This window comes from Pleurodeles waltl, chromosome 1_1 (genome assembly GCF_031143425.1).
Source record: "Pleurodeles waltl isolate 20211129_DDA chromosome 1_1, aPleWal1.hap1.20221129, whole genome shotgun sequence".
Classification (NCBI taxonomy): Eukaryota; Metazoa; Chordata; class Amphibia; order Caudata; family Salamandridae; genus Pleurodeles; species Pleurodeles waltl.
The window spans coordinates 938382576-938406510 of record NC_090436.1 but is presented as its reverse complement, the minus strand read 5'-3'; the positions used below and the strand labels follow the sequence as shown (position 1 = coordinate 938406510).

Here is a 23935-nt window from a genome sequence, read left to right as displayed (position 1 = left end):
GTTTTTAGGATGTGCTCACAGACTGTCTTGCAATTGGCAAGGTTATGTTTAATCCCGAAAACCTGTTTCAGAGAATTCTCAGAATCCTGAGTGCTGTTGGGAAAATACTCTTTCCATGTAACATGCATGGAGTTTAAACTCATATGTGTGCTTCGTAGAATAACCACAACTCCACACTCTGACCACCGATAAGGATGATGTTTTCTAGGCAGCCAGATGTGCAGAGCACCACAGTGTACTGGCTGACTTCTACCTGAATCCACTTTAAGCAACGAGACAGCTGAAGCCTCCATATTTCAGTTCTCCCATCCGAGCAGGACCCCTAATCAGTTATGACAGCTATATTAAATGTAGCATGAAGTTGCTCTAAGACATTTTGTTGATGTATTTTGGCTAAGTTGCTTCTCTTCATTTGTTTCTTGGAGTACAAAGTGTTAGTCTTTATTGAGTGGTGCCTAAACTTGCTGTATCCAGAACATTTATTGTAATGTTTTCCTTCTAGACACCTCTTTTTCTAGTGGATCATGGTGAAACGGGGCCGCTCCGATGCAATAGATGCAAAGCTTATATGTGTCCATTCATGCAGTTTATTGAAGGTGGACGGAGGTATCAGTGTGGATTTTGCAACTGTGTCAATGAAGGTGAGTGAAAGCTTAGATTGATTTTTCTCAGAAAAATGTCCTTACTAAAATAAAAGCATGTATAAGGTCATGGCACTATAACAAGCACAAAGAGTCTCTGCAGCAGGCAGATTGACCTAGCTTCCTAAATTTCCTATGCATATATAAAACTTTGGGTTCAGGAGCTGGGACTCTAGCTTCCTTTTTACTTGCGGGTGCCTCCTGTAATCAGGAAATGTAGGTTTCCTTTGGCATGTAGTGCACTAGCGGGCAGCATTTCACTTCCAGTGATATTAAAGTAAGCACTCTTATGGTACCACTGCCTTAAAATTTACTTTGTAAAACTAGGGAAGCCCATATAATTGAAACTGGGAATCATAGAACGCAGTCAGCGTACTAGTGACCACAGAATGGGTTATCAATGTATCGTACATTAATTTTTTACTATTATTAGCTTACGTCAGACCAGTTCCATGCCTTAAATTGTAGACAGTGCAACATGACACCATTTTCAAAGAATGTTTAAGAAGTTGATTTCGGAGTAGGATTTGGCAGCAGTGAAGCATAATTATTATTCAAAGCTGTTCTTCCTGTTATGTGGGACATCCTCAGAGCAGCACTTTATAAAACTAGTAACCAGAGACCCCTAGTCTGATAGTACTTTTAAGTGGGACTTCAAACTGGAGATTAATGGTGGACAGAATAGGTTCATTCATCCATCTGCCTGAATTAAAGGAAGGTAACTAAGTTACGAATTAGTGAGGGGACACTAAGCCTTTCTGAACATACTCTCTGGAAGTACTTGAGTAAACATCAGTGTCTTTGACGCAAGCATGATATCGTACAGCATTGTGTTTTTTTAGTTACGACGTGAACCCGACGCCTCAGAGCATGGCCAACAAAATAATAAGGCTTACCATGGTCATTCTCCGAGTTGCATACCTTGAGATTTTGATATTAGTGCTTTCTACATGAGGATTCTATCTGCCCCTGATGGCTTAAATACTGATCCGCACATCAGCTGCGATAACGCATTTTGTCCTTACTACTGGACATTTTTTATGGTCACATATCCACATTAGCCTTGAGAAAGTCAATGTGACGAAACACGTGTCGGCTGTAAGCTGTATATTAGACCTATTCCACCTTGATAAGAATAAAATGTTATCATCACCAACTACGTGGCTTTGGACTTTCAGTTGTTTTCCACTTGGACAAACTATGCCAAACTACTTATGGTGTGCCCTGGTCTATATTAACAAGCCTTTGTGAACATACACTCTGGAAGTACTTGAGTAAACGTCAGTGTGTTTGAGGCAAGCATGATATCGTAAACCAGTGTGTTTTTTTTAGTTTTGAAAACCTCGGTGTTAGAAGATTGAAAGATGTCATATCCATATCTGACTATTAGATATCAACATATTGAAACTAAGAGAAAAAATGAAAAAAAATGCATAGCCAAATTCAAAAGCGACACATTCCTCACTTTTTGAATGTTCCCCGGGCATCAGACTAAATCCGTAAACTTGTTTTCAGCAGTACCTCTGCACACGTGTGTCTCAGCACTGACACCGTCTTGCCCTGGAAATGATGTGCAGAGGCTACATAGATGACACTCCCGTGTGCTGACGTCAGTTCCTTTCTTTTCGCGCCACCCGATGCTGATCCAGTGCTACCTCCCATCTCTTTGAAACCTTCATCTCAATCAAAATTCACCTTTTCAGTGTGCAAGAGACAATTTACCTCCCAAAATGACAGGTTTTATGCATTTTAAGGACTGCTGCAAAAATATTTGCCTGTTGTGTCTGTGGACGAGCCATGCAAGACCACAGAGGAAAACTTTACATTGCCAAGCAACAAAAGACTCTGCAGCAAGACTGGTCCTAGTCAAAAGTCTTGTTTGAGACCCAGAAGTCACCTGAGTCATTCCAGAGGTCACTCTTCATTTCAATCCAAATCCTTGGGTAAGCCGAAGAAGAAACTGAAGAAATTAAGCAGGATGTTTCCCTTTCCCGCCACTCACATTCCCCTAAGAAGGCACAAGGGCAACACCATACGTTTTGATCTCACTTCCCAAGTTGTTTGACTTCTGAGCTGATATTGTAGGTTGTTCCGGCACACCCTGAGTTTCTAGGGCCATCTGCTCTCCGAAACAGATAAGAGTTCAGCGAGGCAGTGCTCTGACTCTTTGGATCTTTGCTGACTCCCTCCGGCATGCTTGCAGGCCCCACAAAGCCGAGATGGTCTCCATATGGATTACCGCTAGTGAGTTTGCCATTTGCGCCACCAGGATTCTCCGAGGCTGTACTGGGGCCAACTCTGGTGGCATGCACCACGCTGGTTCCCGGTGCCTAGATGCCAGTGCTGATTCCATCAGTACTGAAAGATGAAGCCCTAATTGTCCTGATGTCGAATTGGTACTGGTTTGACCTCATCCACGGCGATGCCTGGCTACTATCGAGGCTCTACTTTCCCCTCTTGATCTACCTCCACTTTGGCACAAATGTGGACTATGACTATAGTGCACATTAGAGATCAAGCTCTCAAGCTTATTGAATCCTTTCTATCTGAGAGATGGGCCACAGTCAGCAGTGGTGACTTTAGATCCCCTGCCTAGCTCCTGCCGTGCGGGGTCCCTCCGGGCTCTTCTCTTAGCCCAACGCTATTTAACGTGTACATGGCACCGCTGGCAGAACTAATTCGCTCTTTCGGTTTTATCCCGACCTCCTAGGTAGATGATACCCAGCTTATCATCCCGATTAACAAAGACATGGAGGACGTGGCGACCCGCTTTAACGCCTGCATGATAGCGGTGAACAGCTGGATGAAGGCCAATTGGCTAAAATTGAACTGCGAAAAAATGGAGATCCTGTGCTTTGGGATCAAGAGGGAATATTGGTCCTCCATTTTGTGGCACTCTCCCTGTGCCAGGGTCTACCGCTAGGAATTTAGGATTACTGTTCGACGATCAATTGTCCTTTAAACCCCAGGTGAATCAGATAATTAAAACTTGCATGTGGACTCTGAAGAAATTAAAGAAAGACTTTCCTTTTATCCCACAACCTTGGAGAACTACTGCCACTCTGGCTCTGGTCATTTCCAGATTGGACTACGGGAATGCGCTTCTGCTCAACCTGGATAAAGGATCATCAAATAAGCTACAGCTGATGCAGAACACCGCTGCTCGGCTACTATTGAAGCTGCCTCGCGCGGCCTCTGCTAAGAAGTGCCTCAAAAACCTACACTGGCTTCCGGTGATCCAACGGATCTCTTTCAAGGCCCTCTGCATTACTCACAAAGCCGTCCATGGGATTGGGCCTAAGGCCTTGACCACTAAACTGCAATGGTATAGACCTAAAAGGTTGTTGCGCTCTGCCACCGCCTATCTAATTCAAACTCCCCGTAAAGGTGAAGTGGGGCGACAGAGCTTTTACTATTGCAGCTGCTAAAGCCTGGAACTCACTTCCACTGGAACTAAGGAAAGAACACAATTATCTGACGTTTAGGAGACTGGTTAAGACCTGTCTCTTCCCGCGATAAGATTCGGGGTCTCCCCTTTAGCGGGCACAGCCTCACCCCAGTGAGTGCTTCGATGCCCTTGGGCCGGAATGCGCTTTATAAATACTCAATACATACATACATACTATGATACGAGTAAACGAGTAATAAGATTGACCAACATTATCACGAGGACAGTTGGTATTTTGACATGCAGGAAGTTAGTGGCCTTGATACCTCCCCTGAGTTGGGGCTCCACTCACACCCTTGTCCTGCCAATGAGGGGAGTGCTTCCTGTGCCATGGTAATGCATAGGCCAGCCGAAGTTCTTGACCTCCGGCAAACTACTGAGTCCCTCCTACATTTTAACAAGGCCCTTATGGACATCTTCTTGGGGCATGAGTCAAACCTTGTTCTGCCCCCCTGTCAACTTCCAAATTGCATAACGCCACCACACTGCCCGACGCGATCCTACATTTCTGTCTTAGCACTCAGTACCTAAAAGCTTGTTTGTAAGGAAATGCCTCCTTGGCATGGTTGCTCCCTGACTTTTTGCCTTTGCTGATGCTATGTTTACAATTGAAAGTGTGCTGAGGCCTGCTAACCAGGCCCCAGCACCAGTGTTCTTTCCCTAACCTGTACTTTTGTATCCACAATTGGCAGACCCTGGCATCCAGATAAGTCCCTTGTAACTGGTACTTCTAGTACCAAGGGCCCTGATGCCAAGGAAGGTCTCTAAGGGCTGCAGCATGTCTTATGCCACCCTGGAGACCTCTCACTCAGCACAGACACACTGCTTGCCAGCTTGTGTGTGCTAGTGAGGACAAAACGAGTAAGTCGACATGGCACTCCCCTCAGGGTGCCATGCCAGCCTCTCACTGCCTATGCAGTATAGGTAAGACACCCCTCTAGCAGGCCTTACAGCCCTAAGGCAGGGTGCACTATACCATAGGTGAGGGTACCAGTGCATGAGCATGGTACCCCTACAGTGTCTAAACAAAACCTTAGACATTGTAAGTGCAGGGTAGCCATAAGAGTATATGGTCTGGGAGTCTGTCAAACACGAACTCCACAGCACCATAATGGCTACACTGAAAACTAGGAAGTTTGGTATCAAACTTCTCAGCACAATAAATGCACACTGATGCCAGTGTACATTTTATTGCAAAATACACCCCAGAGGGCACCTTAGAGGTGCCCCCTGAAACTTAACCGACTGTCTGTGTAGGCTGACTAGTTCCAGCAGCCTGCCACACCAGAGACATGTTGCTGGCCCCATGGGGAGAGTGCCTTTGTCACTCTGAGGCCAGTAACAAAGCCTGCACTGGGTGGAGATGCTAACACCTCCCCCAAGCAGGAGCTGTGACACCTGGCGGTGAGCCTCAAAGGCTCACCCCTTTGTCACAGCCCAGCAGGGCACTCCAGCTTAGTGGAGTTGCCCGCCCCCTCCGGCCACGGCCCCCACTTTTGGCGGCAAGGCTGGAGGGAACAAAGAAAGCAACAAGGAGGAGTCACTGGCCAGTCAGGACAGCCCCTAAGGTGTCCTGAGCTGAGGTGACTCTGACTTTTAGAAATCCTCCATCTTGCAGATGGAGGATTCCCCCAATAGGGTTAGGATTGTGACCCCCTCCCCTTGGGAGGAGGCACAAAGAGGGTGTACCCACCCTCAGGGCTAGTAGCCATTGGCTACTAACCCCCCAGACCTAAACACACCCTTAAATTGAGTATTTAAGGGCTACCCTGAACCCTAGAAAATTAGATTCCTGCAACTACAAGAAGAAGGACTGCCTAGCTGAAAACCCCTGCAGAGGAAGACCAGAAGACGACAACTGCCTTGGCTCCAGAAACTCACCGGCCTGTCTCCTGCCTTCCAAAGATCCTGCTCCAGCGACGCCTTCCAAAGGGACCAGCGACCTCGACATCCTCTGAGGACTGCCCCTGCTTCGAAAAGACAAGAAACTCCCGAGGACAGCGGACCTGCTCCAAGAAAGGCTGCAACTTTGTTTCCAGCAGCTTTGAAAGAACCCTGCAAGCTCCCCGCAAGAAGCGTGAGACTTGCAACACTGCACCCGGCGACCCCGACTCGGCTGGTGGAGATCCAACACCTCAGGAGGGACCCCAGGACTACTCTGATACTGTGAGTACCAAAACCTGTCCCCCCTGAGCCCCCACAGCGCCGCCTGCAGAGGGAATCCCGAGGCTTCCCCTGACCGCGACTCTTTGAATCCTAAGTCCCGACGCCTGGGAGAGACCCTGCACCCGCAGCCCCCAGGACCTGAAGGACCGGACTTTCACTGGAGAAGTGACCCCCAGGAGTCCCTCTCCCTTGCCCAAGTGGAGGTTTCCCCGAGGAACCCCCCCCTTGCCTGCCTGCAGCGCTGAAGAGATCCCGAGATCTCTCATAGACTAACATTGCGAACCCGACGCTTGTTTCTACACTGCACCCGGCCGCCCCCGCGCTGCTGAGGGTGAAATTCCTGTGTGGGCTTGTGTCCCCCCCGGTGCCCTACAAAACCCCCCTGGTCTGCCCTCCGAAGACGCGGGTACTTACCTGCTGGCAGACTGGAACCGGGGCACCCCCTTCTCCATTGAAGCCTATGCGTTTTGGGCACCACTTTGAACTCTGCACCTGACCGGCCCTGAGCTGCTGGTGTGGTAACTTTGGGGCTGCTCTGAACCCCCAACGGTGGGCTACTTTGGACCAAGAACTAAGCCCTGTAAGTGTCCTACTTACCTGGTTAACCTAACAAATACTTACCTCCCCTAGGAACTGTGAAAATTGCACTAAGTGTCCACTTTTAAAACAGCTATTTGTCAATAACTTGAAAAGTATACATGCAATTTTTATGATTTAAAGTTCCTAAAGTACTTACCTGCAATACCTTTCGAATGAGATATTACATGTAGAATTTGAACCTGTGGTTCTTAAAATAAACTAAGAAAAGATATTTTTCTATACAAAAACCTATTGGCTGGATTTGTCTCTGAGTGTGTGTACCTCATTTATTGTCTATGTGTATGTACAACAAATGCTTAACACTACTCCTTGGATAAGCCTACTGCTCGACCACACTACCACAAAATAGAGCATTAGTATTATCTATTTTTACCACTATTTTACCTCTAAGGGGAACCCTTGGACTCTGTGCATGCTATTCCTTACTTTGAAATAGCACATACAGAGCCAACTTCCTACATTGGTGGATCAGCGGTGGGGTACAAGACTTTGCATTTGCTGGACTACTCAGCCAATACCTGATCACACGACAAATTCCAAAATTGTCATTAGAAATTGATTTTTGCAATTTGAAAAGTTTTCTAAATTCTTAAAAGACCTGCTAGGGCCTTGTGTTAGATCCTGTTTAGCATTTCTTTTAGAGTTTAAAAGTTTGTAAAAGTTTGAATTAGATTCTAGAACCAGTTGTAGATTCTTAAAAAGTATTCCAACTTTTAGAAGCAAAATGTCTAGCACAGATGTGACTGTGGTGGAACTCGACACCCCACCTTACCTCCATCTTAAGATGAGGGAGCTAAGGTCACTCTGTAAAATAAAGAAAATAACAATGGGCCCCAAACCTACCAAAATACAGCTCCAGGAGCTTTTGGCAGAGTTTGAAAAGGCCAACCCCTCTGAGGGTGGCAACTCAGAGGAAGAGGATAGTGACTTGGAGGAAAATTCCCCCCTACCAGTCCTATCTAGGGAGAACAGGGTCCCTCAAACCCTGACTCCAAAAATAATAGTCAGAGATGCTGGTTCCCTCACAGGAGAGACCAACACCTCTGAAATCACTGAGGATAACCCCAGTGAAGAGGACATCCAGTTAGCCAGGATGGCCAAAAGATTGGCTTTGGAAAGACAGATCCTAGCCATAGAGAGGGAAAGACAAGAGATGGGCCTAGGACCCATCAATGGTGGCAGCAACATAAATAGGGTCAGAGATTCTCCTGACATGTTGAAAATCCCTAAAGGGATTGTAACTAAATATGAAGATGGTGATGACATCACCAAATGGTTCACAGCTTTTGAGAGGGCTTGTGTAACCAGAAAAGTGAACAAATCTCACTGGGGTGCTCTCCTTTGGGAAATGTTCACAGGAAAGTGTAGGGATAGACTCCTCACACTCTCTGGACAAGATGCAGAATCTTATGACCTCATGAAGGGTACCCTGATTGAGGGCTTTGGATTCTCCACTGAGGAGTATAGGATTAGATTCAGGGGGGCTCAAAAATCCTCGAGCCAGACCTGGGTTGACTTTGTAGACTACTCAGTGAAAACACTAGGTGGTTGGATTCAAGGCAGTGGTGTAAGTAATTATGATGGGCTGTACAATTTATTTGTGAAAGAACACCTATTGAGTAATTGTTTCAATGATAAACTGTATCAGCATCTGGTAGACCTAGGACCAATTTCTCCCCAAGAATTGGGAAAGAAGGCGGACCATTGGGTCAAGACAAGGGTGTCCAAGACTTCAACAGGGGGTGACCAAAAGAAAGGGGTCACAAAGACTCCCCAGGGGAAGGGTGATGAGACAACCAAAACTAAAAATAGTAAAGAGTCTTCTACAGGCCCCCAAAAACCTGCACAGGAGGGTGGGCCCAGAGCCTCTTCACAAAACAATGGGTACAAGGGTAAAAACTTTGATCCCAAAAAGGCCTGGTGTCATAGCTGTAAACAGCATGGACACCAAACTGGAGACAAGGCCTGTCCCAAGAAAGGTTCCACTCCAAACTCCCATCCAGGTAACACTGGTATGGCTAGTCTCCAAGTGGGATCAACAGTGTGCCCAGAGCAAATCAGGGTCCACACTGAAGCTACTCTAGTTTCTGAGGGTGGGGTGGATTTAGCCACACTAGCTGTCTGGCCGCCTAACATGCAAAAATACAGACAGCAACTCTTAATTAATGGGACTAGAATAGAGGGCCTGAGGGATACAGGTGCCAGTGTCACCATGGTGACAGAGAAACTGGTTTCCCCTGGCCAATACCTGACTGGAAAAACTTACACAGTCACCAACGCTGACAATCAGAGAAAAGTACATCCCATGGCAATGGTTACTTTAGAATGGGGAGGGGTCAATGGCCTGAAACAGGTGGTGGTCTCCTCAAATATCCCAGTGGACTGTCTGCTTGGAAATGACCTGGAGTCCTCAGCATGGGCTGAGGTAGAACTAAAAACCCATGCAGCAATGCTGGGTATCCCTGAACTGGTGTGTGTGAAAACAAGAGCACAATGCAAGGCACAGGGTGAACAAGTAGAGCTGGAGTCTGGAAGAATGGCCCAGCCTACCAAGAGGAAAGGAAAGTCAGATGGGAAACCAACTGCAACACAGCAAAAGAAAGGGAACCTCTCTTCTCAGGAAGAAGTTCTGCCCTATGAGGGAACTGAGCCTTTGGAGCTTGAACCTTATCAGGTTGAGCTCTTAGGCCCAGGGGGACCCTCAAGGGAGGAGCTGTGTAAGGGACAAGAAACCTGTCCCTCTCTTGAAGGCCTTAGGCAGCAAGCTGCTGAAGAGTCCAAGGGCAAGAAAAATGGAACACATAGGGTCTATTGGGAAGATGGACTCCTGTACACTGAGGCCAGAGACCCCAAACCTGGTGCCACTAGGAGAGTGGTAGTGCCTCAGCTGTTCAGGGAGTTCATCCTAACATTGGCCCATGACATTCCCCTTGCTGGACATTTGGGACAAACCAAGACGTGGGAGAGGCTAGTCAACCACTTCTACTGGCCCAATATGTCCAACATGGTTAAGGAGTTTTGCCTCTCCTGCCCCACCTGTCAAGCCAGTGGTAAGACAGGTGGACATCCAAAGGCCCCCCTCATTCCACTTCCAGTGGTGGGGGTTCCCTTTGAAAGAGTGGGTGTGGACATAGTTGGTCCACTAGAACCTCCCACAGCCTCAGGAAATATGTACATCCTAGTAGTAGTGGATCATGCTACTAGGTATCCTGAAGCTATTCCCCTTAGGTCGACTACCGCCCCTGCAGTAGCCAAGGCCCTCATTGGTATCTTTACCAGAGTGGGTTTCCCTAAGGAGGTGGTGTCTGACAGAGGTACCAACTTCATGTCAGCATACCTGAAACATATGTGGAATGAGTGTGGAGTGACTTATAAATTCACTACTCCTTACCATCCACAAACTAATGGCTTAGTTGAGAGATTCAACAAGACATTAAAGGGCATGATCATGGGGCTCCCAGAAAAACTCAAAAGGAGATGGGATGTCCTCCTGCCATGTCTGCTTTTCGCTTACAGGGAGGTACCACAGAAGGGAGTAGGGTTCTCACCCTTTGAACTTCTGTTTGGTCATCCTGTAAGGGGACCACTTGCTCTTGTTAAAGAAGGCTGGGAGAGACCTCTCCATGAGCCTAAACAAGACATAGTGGACTATGTACTTGGCCTTCGCTCTAGAATGGCAGAGTACATGGAAAAGGCAACCAAAAACCTTGAGGCCAGCCAACAGCTCCAGAAGTTTTGGTATGACCAAAAGGCTGCACTGGTTGAGTTCCAACCAGGGCAGAAAGTCTGGGTTCTGGAGCCTGTGGCTCCCAGGGCACTCCAGGACAAATGGAGTGGCCCTTACCCAGTGCTAGAAAGGAAGAGTCAGGTCACCTACCTGGTGGACCTGGGCACAAGCAGGAGCCCCAAGAGGGTGATCCATGTGAACCGCCTTAAGCTCTTCCATGACAGGGCTGATGTAAATCTGTTAATGGTAACAGATGAGGATCAGGAGGCAGAGAGTGAACCTCTCCCTGATCTTCTGTCATCAGACCCAAAAGATGGCTCAGTAGATGGAGTGATCTACTCAGACACCCTCTCTGGCCAACAGCAAGCTGATTGTAGGAGAGTCCTCCAACAGTTTCCTGAACTCTTCTCCTTAACCCCTGGTCAGACACACCTGTGTACCCATGATGTTGGCACAGGAGACAGCATGCCTGTCAAAAACAAAATCTTTAGACAGTCTGACCATGTTAAGGAAAGCATCAAGGTGGAAGTCCACAAGATGCTGGAATTGGGAGTAATTGAGCGCTCTGACAGCCCCTGGGCTAGCCCAGTGGTCTTAGTCCCCAAACCTCACACCAAAGATGGAAAGAAAGAGATGAGGTTTTGTGTGGACTACAGAGGGCTCAATTCTGTCACCAAGACAGATGCTCATCCAATTCCTAGAGCTGATGAGCTCATAGATAAATTAGGTGCTGCCAAATTCTTAAGTACCTTTGACTTGACAGCAGGGTACTGGCAAATAAAAATGGCACCTGGAGCAAAAGAGAAAACAACATTCTCCACACCTGATGGGCATTATCAGTTTACTGTTATGCCCTTTGGTTTAAAGAATGCCCCTGCCACCTTCCAAAGGTTGGTGAATCAAGTCCTTGCTGGCTTGGAGTCCTTTAGCACAGCTTATCTTGATGATATTGCTGTCTTTAGCTCCACCTGGCAGGATCACCTGGTCCACCTGAAGAAGGTTTTGAAGGCTCTGCAATCTGCAGGCCTCTCTATCAAGGCATCCAAATGCCAGATAGGGCAGGGAACTGTGGTTTACTTGGGCCACCTTGTAGGTGGAGGCCAAGTTCAGCCACTCCAACCCAAGATCCAGACTATTCTGGACTGGGTAGCTCCAAAAACCCAGACTCAAGTCAGGGCATTCCTTGGCTTGACTGGGTATTACAGGAGGTTTGTGAAGGGATATGGATCCATTGTGACAGCCCTCACTGAACTCACCTCCAAGAAAATGCCCAAGAAAGTGAACTGGACTGTGGAATGCCAACAGGCCTTTGACACCCTGAAACAAGCAATGTGCTCAGCACCAGCTCTAAAAGCTCCAGATTATTCTAAGCAGTTCATTGTGCAGACAGATGCCTCTGAACATGGGATAGGGGCAGTTTTGTCCCAAACAAATGATGATGGCCTTGACCAGCCTGTTGCTTTCATTAGCAGGAGGTTACTCCCCAGGGAGCAGCGTTGGAGTGCCATTGAGAGGGAGGCCTTTGCTGTGGTTTGGTCCCTGAAGAAGCTGAGACCATACCTCTTTGGGACTCACTTCCTAGTTCAAACTGACCACAGACCTCTCAAATGGCTGATGCAAATGAAAGGTGAAAATCCTAAACTGTTGAGGTGGTCCATCTCCCTACAGGGAATGGACTTTATAGTGGAACCTGGGACTGCCCATGCCAATGCAGATGGCCTTTCCAGGTTCTTCCACTTAGAAAATGAAGACTCTCTTGGGAAAGGTTAGTCTCATCCTCTTTCGTTTGGGGGGGGGGTTGTGTAAGGAAATGCCTCCTTGGCATGGTTGCCCCCTGACTTTTTGCCTTTGCTGATGCTATGTTTACAATTGAAAGTGTGCTGAGGCCTGCTAACCAGGCCCCAGCACCAGTGTTCTTTCCCTAACCTGTACTTTTGTATCCACAATTGGCAGACCCTGGCATCCAGATAAGTCCCTTGTAACTGGTACTTCTAGTACCAAGGGCCCTGATGCCAAGGAAGGTCTCTAAGGGCTGCAGCATGTCTTATGCCACCCTGGAGACCTCTCACTCAGCACAGACACACTGCTTGCCAGCTTGTGTGTGCTAGTGAGGACAAAACGAGTAAGTCGACATGGCACTCCCCTCAGGGTGCCATGCCAGCCTCTCACTGCCTATGCAGTATAGGTAAGACACCCCTCTAGCAGGCCTTACAGCCCTAAGGCAGGGTGCACTATACCATAGGTGAGGGTACCAGTGCATGAGCATGGTACCCCTACAGTGTCTAAACAAAACCTTAGACATTGTAAGTGCAGGGTAGCCATAAGAGTATATGGTCTGGGAGTCTGTCAAACACGAACTCCACAGCACCATAATGGCTACACTGAAAACTGGGAAGTTTGGTATCAAACTTCTCAGCACAATAAATGCACACTGATGCCAGTGTACATTTTATTGCAAAATACACCCCAGAGGGCACCTTAGAGGTGCCCCCTGAAACTTAACCGACTGTCTGTGTAGGCTGACTAGTTCCAGCAGCCTGCCACACCAGAGACATGTTGCTGGCCCCATGGGGAGAGTGCCTTTGTCACTCTGAGGCCAGTAACAAAGCCTGCACTGGGTGGAGATGCTAACACCTCCCCCAGGCAGGAGCTGTGACACCTGGCGGTGAGCCTCAAAGGCTCACCCCTTTCTCACAGCCCAGCAGGGCACTCCAGCTTAGTGGAGTTGCCCGCCCCCTCCGGCCACGGCCCCCACTTTTGGCGGCAAGGCTGGAGGGAACAAAGAAAGCAACAAGGAGGAGTCACTGGCCAGTCAGGACAGCCCCTAAGGTGTCCTGAGCTGAGGTGACTCTGACTTTTAGAAATCCTCCATCTTGCAGATGGAGGATTCCCCCAATAGGGTTAGGATTGTGACCCCCTCCCCTTGGGAGGAGGCACAAAGAGGGTGTACCCACCCTCAGGGCTAGTAGCCATTGGCTACTAACCCCCCAGACCTAAACACACCCTTAAATTTAGTATTTAAGGGCTACCCTGAACCCTAGAAAATTAGATTCCTGCAACTACAAGAAGAAGGACTGCCTAGCTGAAAACCCCTGCAGAGGAAGACCAGAAGACGACAACTGCCTTGGCTCCAGAAACTCACCGGCCTGTCTCCTGCCTTCCAAAGATCCTGCTCCAGCGACGCCTTCCAAAGGGACCAGCGACCTCGACATCCTCTGAGGACTGCCCCTGCTTCGAAAAGACAAGAAACTCCCGAGGACAGCGGACCTGCTCCAAGAAAGGCTGCAACTTTGTTTCCAGCAGCTTTGAAAGAACCCTGCAAGCTCCCCGCAAGAAGCGTGAGACTTGCAACACTGCACCTGGCGACCCCGACTCGGCTGGTGGAGATCCAACACCTCAGGAGGGACCCCAGGACTACTCTGATACTGTGAGTACCAAAACCTGTCCTCCCTGAGCCCCCACAGCGCCGCCTGCAGAGGGAATCCAGAGGCTTCCCCTGACCGCGACTCTTTGAATCCTAAGTCCCGACGCCTGGGAGAGACCCTGCACCCGCAGCCCCCAGGACCTGAAGGACCGGACTTTCACTGGAGAAGTGACCCCCAGGAGTCCCTCTCCCTTGCCCAAGTGGAGGTTTCCCCGAGGAACCCCCCCCTTGCCTGCCTGCAGCGCTGAAGAGATCCCGAGATCTCTCATAGACTAACATTGCGAACCCGACGCTTGTTTCTACACTGCACCCGGCCGCCCCCGCGCTGCTGAGGGTGAAATTCCTGTGTGGGCTTGTGTCCCCCCCGGTGCCCTACAAAACCCCCCTGGTCTGCCCTCCGAAGACGCGGGTACTTACCTGCTGGCAGACTGGAACCGGGGCACCCCCTTCTCCATTGAAGCCTATGCGTTTTGGGCACCACTTTGAACTCTGCACCTGACCGGCCCTGAGCTGCTGGTGTGGTAACTTTGGGGCTGCTCTGAACCCCCAACGGTGGGCTACTTTGGACCAAGAACTAAGCCCTGTAAGTGTCCTACTTACCTGGTTAACCTAACAAATACTTACCTCCCCTAGGAACTGTGAAAATTGCACTAAGTGTCCACTTTTAAAACAGCTATTTGTCAATAACTTGAAAAGTATACATGCAATTTTTATGATTTAAAGTTCCTAAAGTACTTACCTGCAATACCTTTCGAATGAGATATTACATGTAGAATTTGAACCTGTGGTTCTTAAAATAAACTAAGAAAAGATATTTTTCTATACAAAAACCTATTGGCTGGATTTGTCTCTGAGTGTGTGTACCTCATTTATTGTCTATGTGTATGTACAACAAATGCTTAACACTACTCCTTGGATAAGCCTACTGCTCGACCACACTACCACAAAATAGAGCATTAGTATTATCTATTTTTACCACTATTTTACCTCTAAGGGGAACCCTTGGACTCTGTGCATGCTATTCCTTACTTTGAAATAGCACATACAGAGCCAACTTCCTACATTGTTGGTGCAGGCATCTGCTGGCGAAACTAACCCTAGTCGATTTCCAACTACTCCACTCGATAGGGAGTCAAAATGGGTGAAGGCATTTGGGAAAAGAGCTAGCTTGCCGCTTTGGTCAGTAATTGCCAGCTGTCAGATGGGGCACTATTTCCATGACCTTTGGGATTCAGTGTGTCAAGTCCTCTCTGGTGTCCCTGAAGATCTCCAACCTGCCCTTGCCAAGTCCATACATGACACTCATGACGTAAACAAGTTTACAGGTCCTTGTGGCTTGGGCACCACCAACTCCAGATGGGTAGTTGGCACCAGTATAGCTATTCGCCAGCCCCTCGGCTGCGGTCCACTGTTTTTTCAGGCAATGTCCAGCCATTCCTCATGGACATGCTGTTTGAAGGGACTTGCATGTTTGAGGACAAAGCAGACTCCGCTCTCAAGCGGTTTAAGGAGAGCAGGGTTGGACAGGCTCCCTTGGCTTATTTGCCTCACCTCCCAACCCCATACTGCCAGCCAATCCAATGGCCACAAGTTGCCCAGCAGCTTCATAGTCAGGGCCTTGGTGCTCCCCCATCCTCAGTCACAGTAATCGGGCCACCCAGTCCACAACCCCTCCACCCCCGCAGCCCCACCTGTGAAACTCCTTTAGCATCCCCTTAGTGAAGCACGGCCACCTGGTATGAGGCAGGATCCAACAATTCTTGCTAGGGTGGCAGACCATAACATCAGAGAGGTGGGCCCTGCAAATTGTTCGAAATCAATATGCCCTACCCTTCCTCTTCACATTGCTGCCTCTTGCACCGCCCCCAGTAGCTAACAAAGGACCATCTATCTGTTTTGCATCAGGAAGTGCAAGTCCTTTTTACCAAAGGGGCGATCGAGATGGTACCCTTGCCAGAAGTAGGATGTGGTCGATACTTTCTGATGTCCAAGAAGGACGGAGCCCTTCATCTGATTTTAGACCTGCACCGTCTCAATAGATTAAAGTAAAAGGATAAATTAAAATGGTCATACTGGTCCATTTCTTAGCTGCCCCCAACCCTGCAGACTGGATGGTGGCATTGTAGGACACCTATTTGAGTATACTTGTCCTGCAGGCCCATCTGTGCTACCTGCAGTTAATGGTGGGACAGGAGCATTTTCAGTTGGCTGTGCTTCCCTTTGGTCTCACTTCGTTTCCCTTGTGTGTTGATGAAAGTGATGGTGCTGCTGGCAGCACAACTTAGGAGGTCAGAGGTGCAGTCTTCTCCCACCTCGATGAGTGGCTTTTGATTGTGGTTTCACCCCAGGCACTCGTCAACCACCTCAAGATGACTGAATCTTCTATCAACTTTGAGGTTCAATATCAATGTGCTGAAGTCACACCTGACTACTTCTTTGATGCTCTCCTTTATTGGAGCCACTCACACACAGTTCTGTTCTGTGCCTTTCCCCTGGGAAAAAGAGTCCCAGACATTCAGGCTGTGATCCCGATCGTTCACCCTTGGTTCTGGATTTCACTGAGGTCCACTCTGAGAATGCTGGGACTGATGGCCTCTTCATCCTGCTAGTCGAACATGCCAGGTGGCATATGCGGGCTCTGCAGTGGGATCTGAATTCTCGTGGGCCCAACATAAGAGGGAATCCATCGACCATTTTCCGATTTTAGAGGGGACTGAGAAAGATTTGCACTAGTGGTTACTGGACTGCCATTGGGTCAGTGGTAGTCCCCTCTTCCTTTCCCACCCAGAGACGACAGTGACCAATGCATTGCTTCTGGGTTGGGTTGGTCAGCTGGAAGAGGTGGAGATCAGAGGACTCTGGTCTGTGGTGGAGTCCTGGCTCCATATCAACCTTCTGTATCTGTGGGCCATCTGCTTGGCATTGAAAGCCTTCCTTCCATCCATCAAGGGGAGTCTGGTGCTGGTGCTCATGCACAACGCCATCACCATGTGGCATTGCAACAAACTAGGCAGAGTGGGGTCACCACTGTGTGCTTGGGAGGCCTTGCACCTCTTGAAATGGCTTGACCACCAATAAATCTTCCTGGTTATAAACTATCTTGCAGCATCATGGAATACCCTGGCAGACTTGCTCAACGATCAATGTCTACTGGCTCTCAAGAGGCAGTTACATCTGGAGGTGGCACAAGGTCTCTTACTGGAATGGAGTGATCCTTGTCTTAATGTGTTTGCTACAGTCAAGAATGCACAATGTCAGCAGTTCTACGCATTGGAGTTTCCAAAGCATCTCTCCCTCAGAGACTCGTTCCTCCTTCGAGTGGAACCCTGTGATCCTGTAAGCCTTTTCACTGATACCACTCCTACCCCACATTCTCAAGAAGATAAGGACCGATCAGGCCCAAGTAATTCTAGTTCCTCCATATTCAGCATGGAAAGTATGGTATCCAGAACAGCTGAACATCTTTGACTTTACTCTGAGGGTGGTTGACGTCATCTTGGCAGCCAGACATCCCTTGACAAAAACTTATATTCCTGTTGTGGCAAGTTTGTGGATTGGTGCAGTACTCGTCAGATAGACTCTCTGCTGGCAAAGTTATCTACTGTTTTATTGTTTGTATTGTCCTTCGCCCAGCAAGGCTTTGCTCTGTGCACAGTTAAATGGTAACTTTCAGACTTTTTGTGGTTGCTGGATTGGCCCTCATTGTTTAAGTCTCCAGTTGTTATGCAGTTTTTGAAAGGTTTAGAACCTTTGTTTCTTCCCTACAGATTTGTAATGCCTCAGTGGCACCTTAAGTTGTTTCTCACATTTGTTATGTGCACCCCCTTTGAGCTGCTTCACAGCTGTTCCTTGCGGCTCCTCGTCCTCAAGACAGTGTTCCTCATTGCAGTGCCATCGGCGGGTCATGTGAGTAGCTTTAAGCTCTCTGTGTCAACCTGCCGTACACAGCCTTCTTCCCAGACATGTCAATTTTACTTACACTGGCATATTTCTTGCCCAAAGTTGTGATGCCATTTCATGTCGACCAGAACATCACCTTACTGGCATTCTGTCCGTGCCTCGCCTCTCTAAGGAGAATGGGAGACTCCATTTGTTTGGACCCCAAGAGAATGCTAAACATTTACATAGATCATCCCAAAAAACACCTGGTGGATGATCAGGGAAACAGAGAATGCTGTGCTGAAGAGAACCTTCTCTCATTGGATCATGCTTTGCATTAAGATCTGCTACACATGGTCAAAAAGCAGTCTCCCAAAGAACTGCGTGCACGTTCTACCATGGCCAAAGCTGTTACTACTGCATTGCCATGTGGAGTCCCTGACCTGGAAATTTTCCAGGCGGCTATGTGGGTGTTTGACCATACAAAGCACTATTGTGTGGATGGTCAGGTTCACAGAGAGGAGCATTTAGCCTGTTGTGTCCTGCAGGACTTTCTGGTTTGAGTCCACCCACAGACCCACCAACAGGTACTGCTTTGGTATCTATTAAAAAGTGAGGAATCTGAGGCCATCTGGAGTCTCTACCAGAAAAGTCTCTACCAGAAAAGAGTTACCAAGGATAAGTAACTTGTTCCACAAATCCATGACCACCCGCAACATTTTTGTGATTTACAGCCCGCAGGTTGCAATTTATTATGCTTCACTGACAAATTCTTCTGCAAATGGTACATGGAAACTGTTATTGTATTGTGGTATTATTATTATTATTATTATTATTATTAATATTCTATCTCAGTGGAAAGAAAACACAAATGGTGTGTTAATAATTCTTGCTACACATGCTATTACCACTGCAAGAACGAGTACTCCTGCCTGCCTCCCGTTCGGCCTCTTTGGCATGAGTGTGCCCCTAAGTGATTATCTCTGTTATGTAGGACCCTTGTTATATTGCTGGTTGTTCCTGCTGTCCGATGGAAGCTATCAGCATGAACACAGGTTTCCAAAATTAGTTTTGTTTATTCTCCGCTCTGGCTTCAGAATTGTTAAGCACTGTGCTGTCCGTGCTCTGACTGGCGGTGATCCCTCTGCTTTCCTCTTCGCTCCAGAAACCCACGGAAGGTGATGATGAAATGATTGAATGTTTTTGGCTCTCTTGCAGCACCAACTGCCCTCTCCTCTGTGAGCCCTTAGTCTGTGCAGACCCATGGTGATATGCAAATTAAGGCTGCTCTGATAGGTGGTTCACAGAGAGCAGCTGTCAGCGAGGTGCCCGCTTTCCACTCTCTGTGCTAAAGTGGACAGCTCCAGGAGCATTACTTAGTCAGTAGAATTCAGGGTAGTGTGAACTTCAGATTTCCCAACAAGCACTGAAGTGTGTCCAACAAAAAAAGTAGCACTACAAGTGATGGGAGTGCTGAGGAGGAAGGGTAGATTACGAGGCATGAGGGTTTTGAGGAAACAGAAGGTTAAGTGGGGTTTTATAAATGTCAGTGGGCTGCAAACATTATTCTGAAAACTAAACATTTGTGAAGTGCCTCCCTGCACCAGGAGTTTGTTTAGAACATGACATGAAGGGCCAGAAGGTGTCCTGCTACACACAACTTATGCTTATGTTTTGTGATGCTAGTAAGCATAAGTAGGAACATTGGCAGTGAAGTGGGCCTGTGCAGCATAGCTTGTATAAAAGACTGTATTGCAGCTGGCCCATCGAACATTGGCCTGATAATGTTAACTGTCAGTCTATTCCAGCACAAGGCTTGTGCTAATATCTCTAAAAGTATCAGTGTCCCTCCTGAAAATATTTTCCCTTCGCAGATAGAAGGCAATACCTCCCAAATCACTCTTGTTCGAAGGGGGTCAAACAATCCTTCAATTTATATCTGCATTCCAAACAAGTGAAATGCTTTCCATAATCCACTATCGGGACCTGTTCTAAAATTTCTGTTAATCTGAGTGGGATTAGCTTTCAGAGCCATACCGTTTCATCCTTGCTGAAGGCTCTAAAGGTTTAGAATTGGGTGCAGAAGAGAGCTACAGTACACATAGTACATTCACCACACTAGGATGATTGTTCCCCCTCACAAACATGCTCCAGTATCATTACATTTGGCCCCTCCCCTAAAAAAGCATAATGGTAACAGCATAGATAAAGAAGCTGTTTTGTATCATATATGAAATACAGATTTGCAGTGGGGTCACAGACCCAACAGGACCTCCCAGAACCCGACTTTCAGCATTTATTAGGCAGATGGGGTCATCCCACAAACTCCCTGTGAAGTTACTCCCTTGAAGAGCATGGTTGTAGGTTTAGAAGGGTTGCAAAACTGCACATGGTCGTTTTGGAGGCCAGGTCTTTTTTTTTTTTACACTGCAAAGTAAAGATTCTCCTTGGGCTTGGGATTGAATGTAGTTTCAAGATGGCAGGTATTTTTTTCTAAGTTTGGTGAACAGAAAGTTTCCAAGGGCGAACGAGGGTGGTGGCCAGATGACAGGTATTTTTTATCTAGATTGAATGGCATAGGGTCCTCCTAAGGGTGGTAGCTGGGTGGCTAGACACTAGGAATTTTTTCAGTCGGTGGGGGTAAGGAGGGTTTGCTTGAGGTTGGTAGTTTGGTGGTAGCTTACCGTCTTAATTTCCTAATTGTTTTTTTACCATTTGAGTCAATGCTTCCAAGAAGAACACACACAGCAAAGGTGACTGCATGCAACACTGTCGGAAGTACTGTACATACGGTCCATGTCCTCTGCTGCTGCCGTACTGTTGCCACCCTTTCAAAGAGGACTGTGAGGCAAGCAGGGATTTCTAGGTCCAACCGTGGTGGTTGTGTACTTTTACTCCTGTTGTTCTAGGGGCTGACTCACTATGGGTTCAGAGTAACTGGGCCAAGTACTCCCCTTCAACACTTGACTCTGTGGTAGCGCAGGTTGAGCAGTCCACAGCTCCTCAAGGGGAGGTAGGCGCAGGGTGCGCAAGGGCTCAATACGCAACATGCCCACAATTGCCCCAGTAATCTAATTGCCCTTGTCTAGTACTTACTTTTGTTATGAAAAGCAGTATTTATTATCCAGTAAAAGTGATACAGCACACTAAACAATAGAGAGTAAAAGTATCTAGGGCACTGACACTGGCATAGGAGGTGCCCACACTGGCACTTCCCACACTAGCAATGCTCAACAAATCCCGGCTTCGGCCCTGAATGTCCAGCTCACAATGGTGCTAATCCACCAAGCTCATGCACGTCTCAGAAGGATCAGCGGGCCCTGCTCTTATCTTGCTCAGCCACTCTCTGAAGAATTGCCCGGGAGTCGGTGTGCTTTCCTGCTCTTTTGCAACAAGCAAACTACACTGCGTCTTCCCGCAGTTGTCAGGGTTGTGTGCCGAGGCAGTCACCAATGGATTCCAGGTGCAGCAGGAGGCTTTTCTTCAGCGATTCCTGCCAGTAAGGTAATGGGGCAGCAGCGGTGCTGCAGGACAGCCCCTGATTTTGACTTTGAGTCCCTCTGCTGGTTACGAAAACACCTCCAACACAGGTGACAGCCACAGTGGTCCTAGTGGCCCCCTTCTGGTATATGGGAGCCATGATTAATAGCCCCATTGATTTTGTTTGTACTGGTTGATGGCCCCAACAGCCATAGTAGCCCCTTCTAGGCATATAGGGGACACAGTCACGGACAGCAGCACCAGCGATGTCAATTGTACTGGTGTTAGCCCACAGCTTTGTAAAAATCCTTATGGGGGTTACCAGCTTCCTAAAAAAAAAAAGGAGACAGCTGTCACATCACCTTCCCAGAGTGGACTGGGCGCCTCATACTTCTCAATCGAATCCACTTGCCAGGATTCCCCCTGGGCCTCGCTCCCTCCAGACACTCTCCTCTTCCTCCCTATAGAGCACACAGGTCTTGGCAGGCAGGTAGAAGGCTGGTGGTTCAGGCACAAAGCAAGTGTTCTTTGCTTCCTGGTGATGCACCCTTACCCATGCATACCTTGGTCCCTAGTCATGGTTCAGCACCTTGAAGTCTTGGCAATCTTCTTTCCCCAATGAATAGTGCTGTTGAGCAGCTTGTGTGACTCATGCTCCCACCTTTATAATCTAAATCCAGACACCAATCTGATTTAGTGTCTAGTCCTTTGAAATTCAGGTTTTAGGTGTTGGGTGTTAAACCTTTGAAGTTCCCTCTCCTTTGCCATGGTTATTGTTGGAGGGACAGTGTGCCCCAGCAGGATTGACCTCATTTCTGAATGACCCACAACACAGGCCTAGTGAGTAACTGGGGATCACACCTGGTTGTCATTCTCCACTGAAAAACGCCTCAAAAACAATTAAAGACCCATGTTTTCCCCTCTATTAAGATTCCCTGGTATTTCCCTGACACAAGCCCAGGCCCCACTGACCAATAACTTTTCCTGGAATCAAAGAGACCTTTAATGTGCACAGAGGGTGCTCTGCTCCCCTTCCTACAGTGTGTGTTCCCACCCCTACCCTCTGAAATGCCAACAATCCAAATCTTCTGTCTGGGGGTTGTGGTACCCAACTCCACTTGCCTTTCCAGGCCTTGGTCTTCTATAATGAAACCCCCGGGCTTCTATTTTCTGTACCATGTACAGGCACACATACATCCCAGCATGCACACACAAGTATCACACGCTGTCTGGGACTACACACAATCAGCATTTAGGAAAAGGAACAGTTAAGTACACAGAAGCAGAAATTTACATAAGTGTAAGAAGGCCTGTTAACAGTAGTGATTACTACACAAACCGGGTATGCTTCCACCAGGCGCTTGTGTCACTTAACTCCAGGTCAGGGCAGTAGCCCTCTACAATTATAAGAGTAGAAATTGATGCACTCCTCCCAGTCTAATGACTGCATTCCCTGACAGATCTAGGTCATGGAGCACACAAATGATCCATGTTTGCCTGTGACCAAAAATCATTACCAGAAGCCCAGATATGCACACAGCTGAGGCACTCTGGGAAGGGGCGCACGTCTATCATCATGGAGGAGTCTTTTCTGGCCTAACACAGAGACCGCCTTCTTCCTCCAGATAATAAAAACATTTACAAACAGATGTCAGGGATGTGGTGATGTTGTAGTTTTGGTCCATCAGGACATTCATGCCCTCGAGTTGCTTGATCGTTTACAATATGCCTCATTCGAATAACCGCAGTTGTCACTTCCCCTACCACCTTCCTGGTTTGTTCTGTTGTTCACCACTTAGACACACAAAAATGCCATCCAAGCTTACAATTTGATCTCCTGGATGTTGCCCAATAAATATGCTCTAATGGTATCTGATTGTGTCATGGGTGAAATTACCACCTGGAAGTCGTCCTTGAAGCAGTTATTACCAGAACTTAATTGATGACATGGTCACTTCTGGTCTTACACAACTGATCAAAGAAAGAACAGATGAAGGAGTTTTAGACCATTTCGTAATTAAATAGAGTATCAATAAGGTGCTTGGCTGTGGACCCAAGACTTTCTACAAGATGTTATTAGGAATTTATCAATATACAAATATATCTAATAATGATGTGTTATACTGCAAAAGTGTATTGAGTAAATGTTTAACATATACAATCTTAATTCCAACAGTACACAAGTCAATCTTGTGTCAGTTTGATGACAATAATAGTTCACAAGTGGGGCACTGTGAGGCAATGGGTTGTATTATATGGTGTGGCCGTGTGACCTCACTGTGTAATACCTACCCCATTAGGAACAGCAGGTTTTGTCTGTCAAACCCTCAGCTCATTCCATGATAGCTGTGGCACTGATCAGCAAGGCTTACACGGAGTAACTAGTAAGAAGCATTTAAAAAGCACCAAAACAATTGAAGAATAAATCAACATGACACTGATGAAATCCGACACCAATTAATAAAAATAGTCTTTATTTTTTTATATAAATTTAGACACCAAAACAAAAAAAAACATCAGAGTGTTCAAGTGATACAGCTTTTACAAGAATTATTAAATCACAGCATTTT

General features: G+C 47.5%; 1 protein-coding gene across 3 annotated transcripts in view; it reads left to right on the top strand.

The window, feature by feature from the left end:
* SEC24D (SEC24 homolog D, COPII coat complex component) overlaps positions 1-23935 on the top strand; it is a 319615-nt gene that overhangs the window by 162471 nt on the left and 133209 nt on the right. For all 3 annotated transcript variants that reach the window (XM_069230160.1, XM_069230162.1, XM_069230161.1), the window contains one exon: positions 503-641. In XM_069230160.1, coding sequence (XP_069086261.1) covers positions 503-641 — 139 coding nt within the window. The remainder of the gene's footprint in view (positions 1-502; positions 642-23935) is intronic.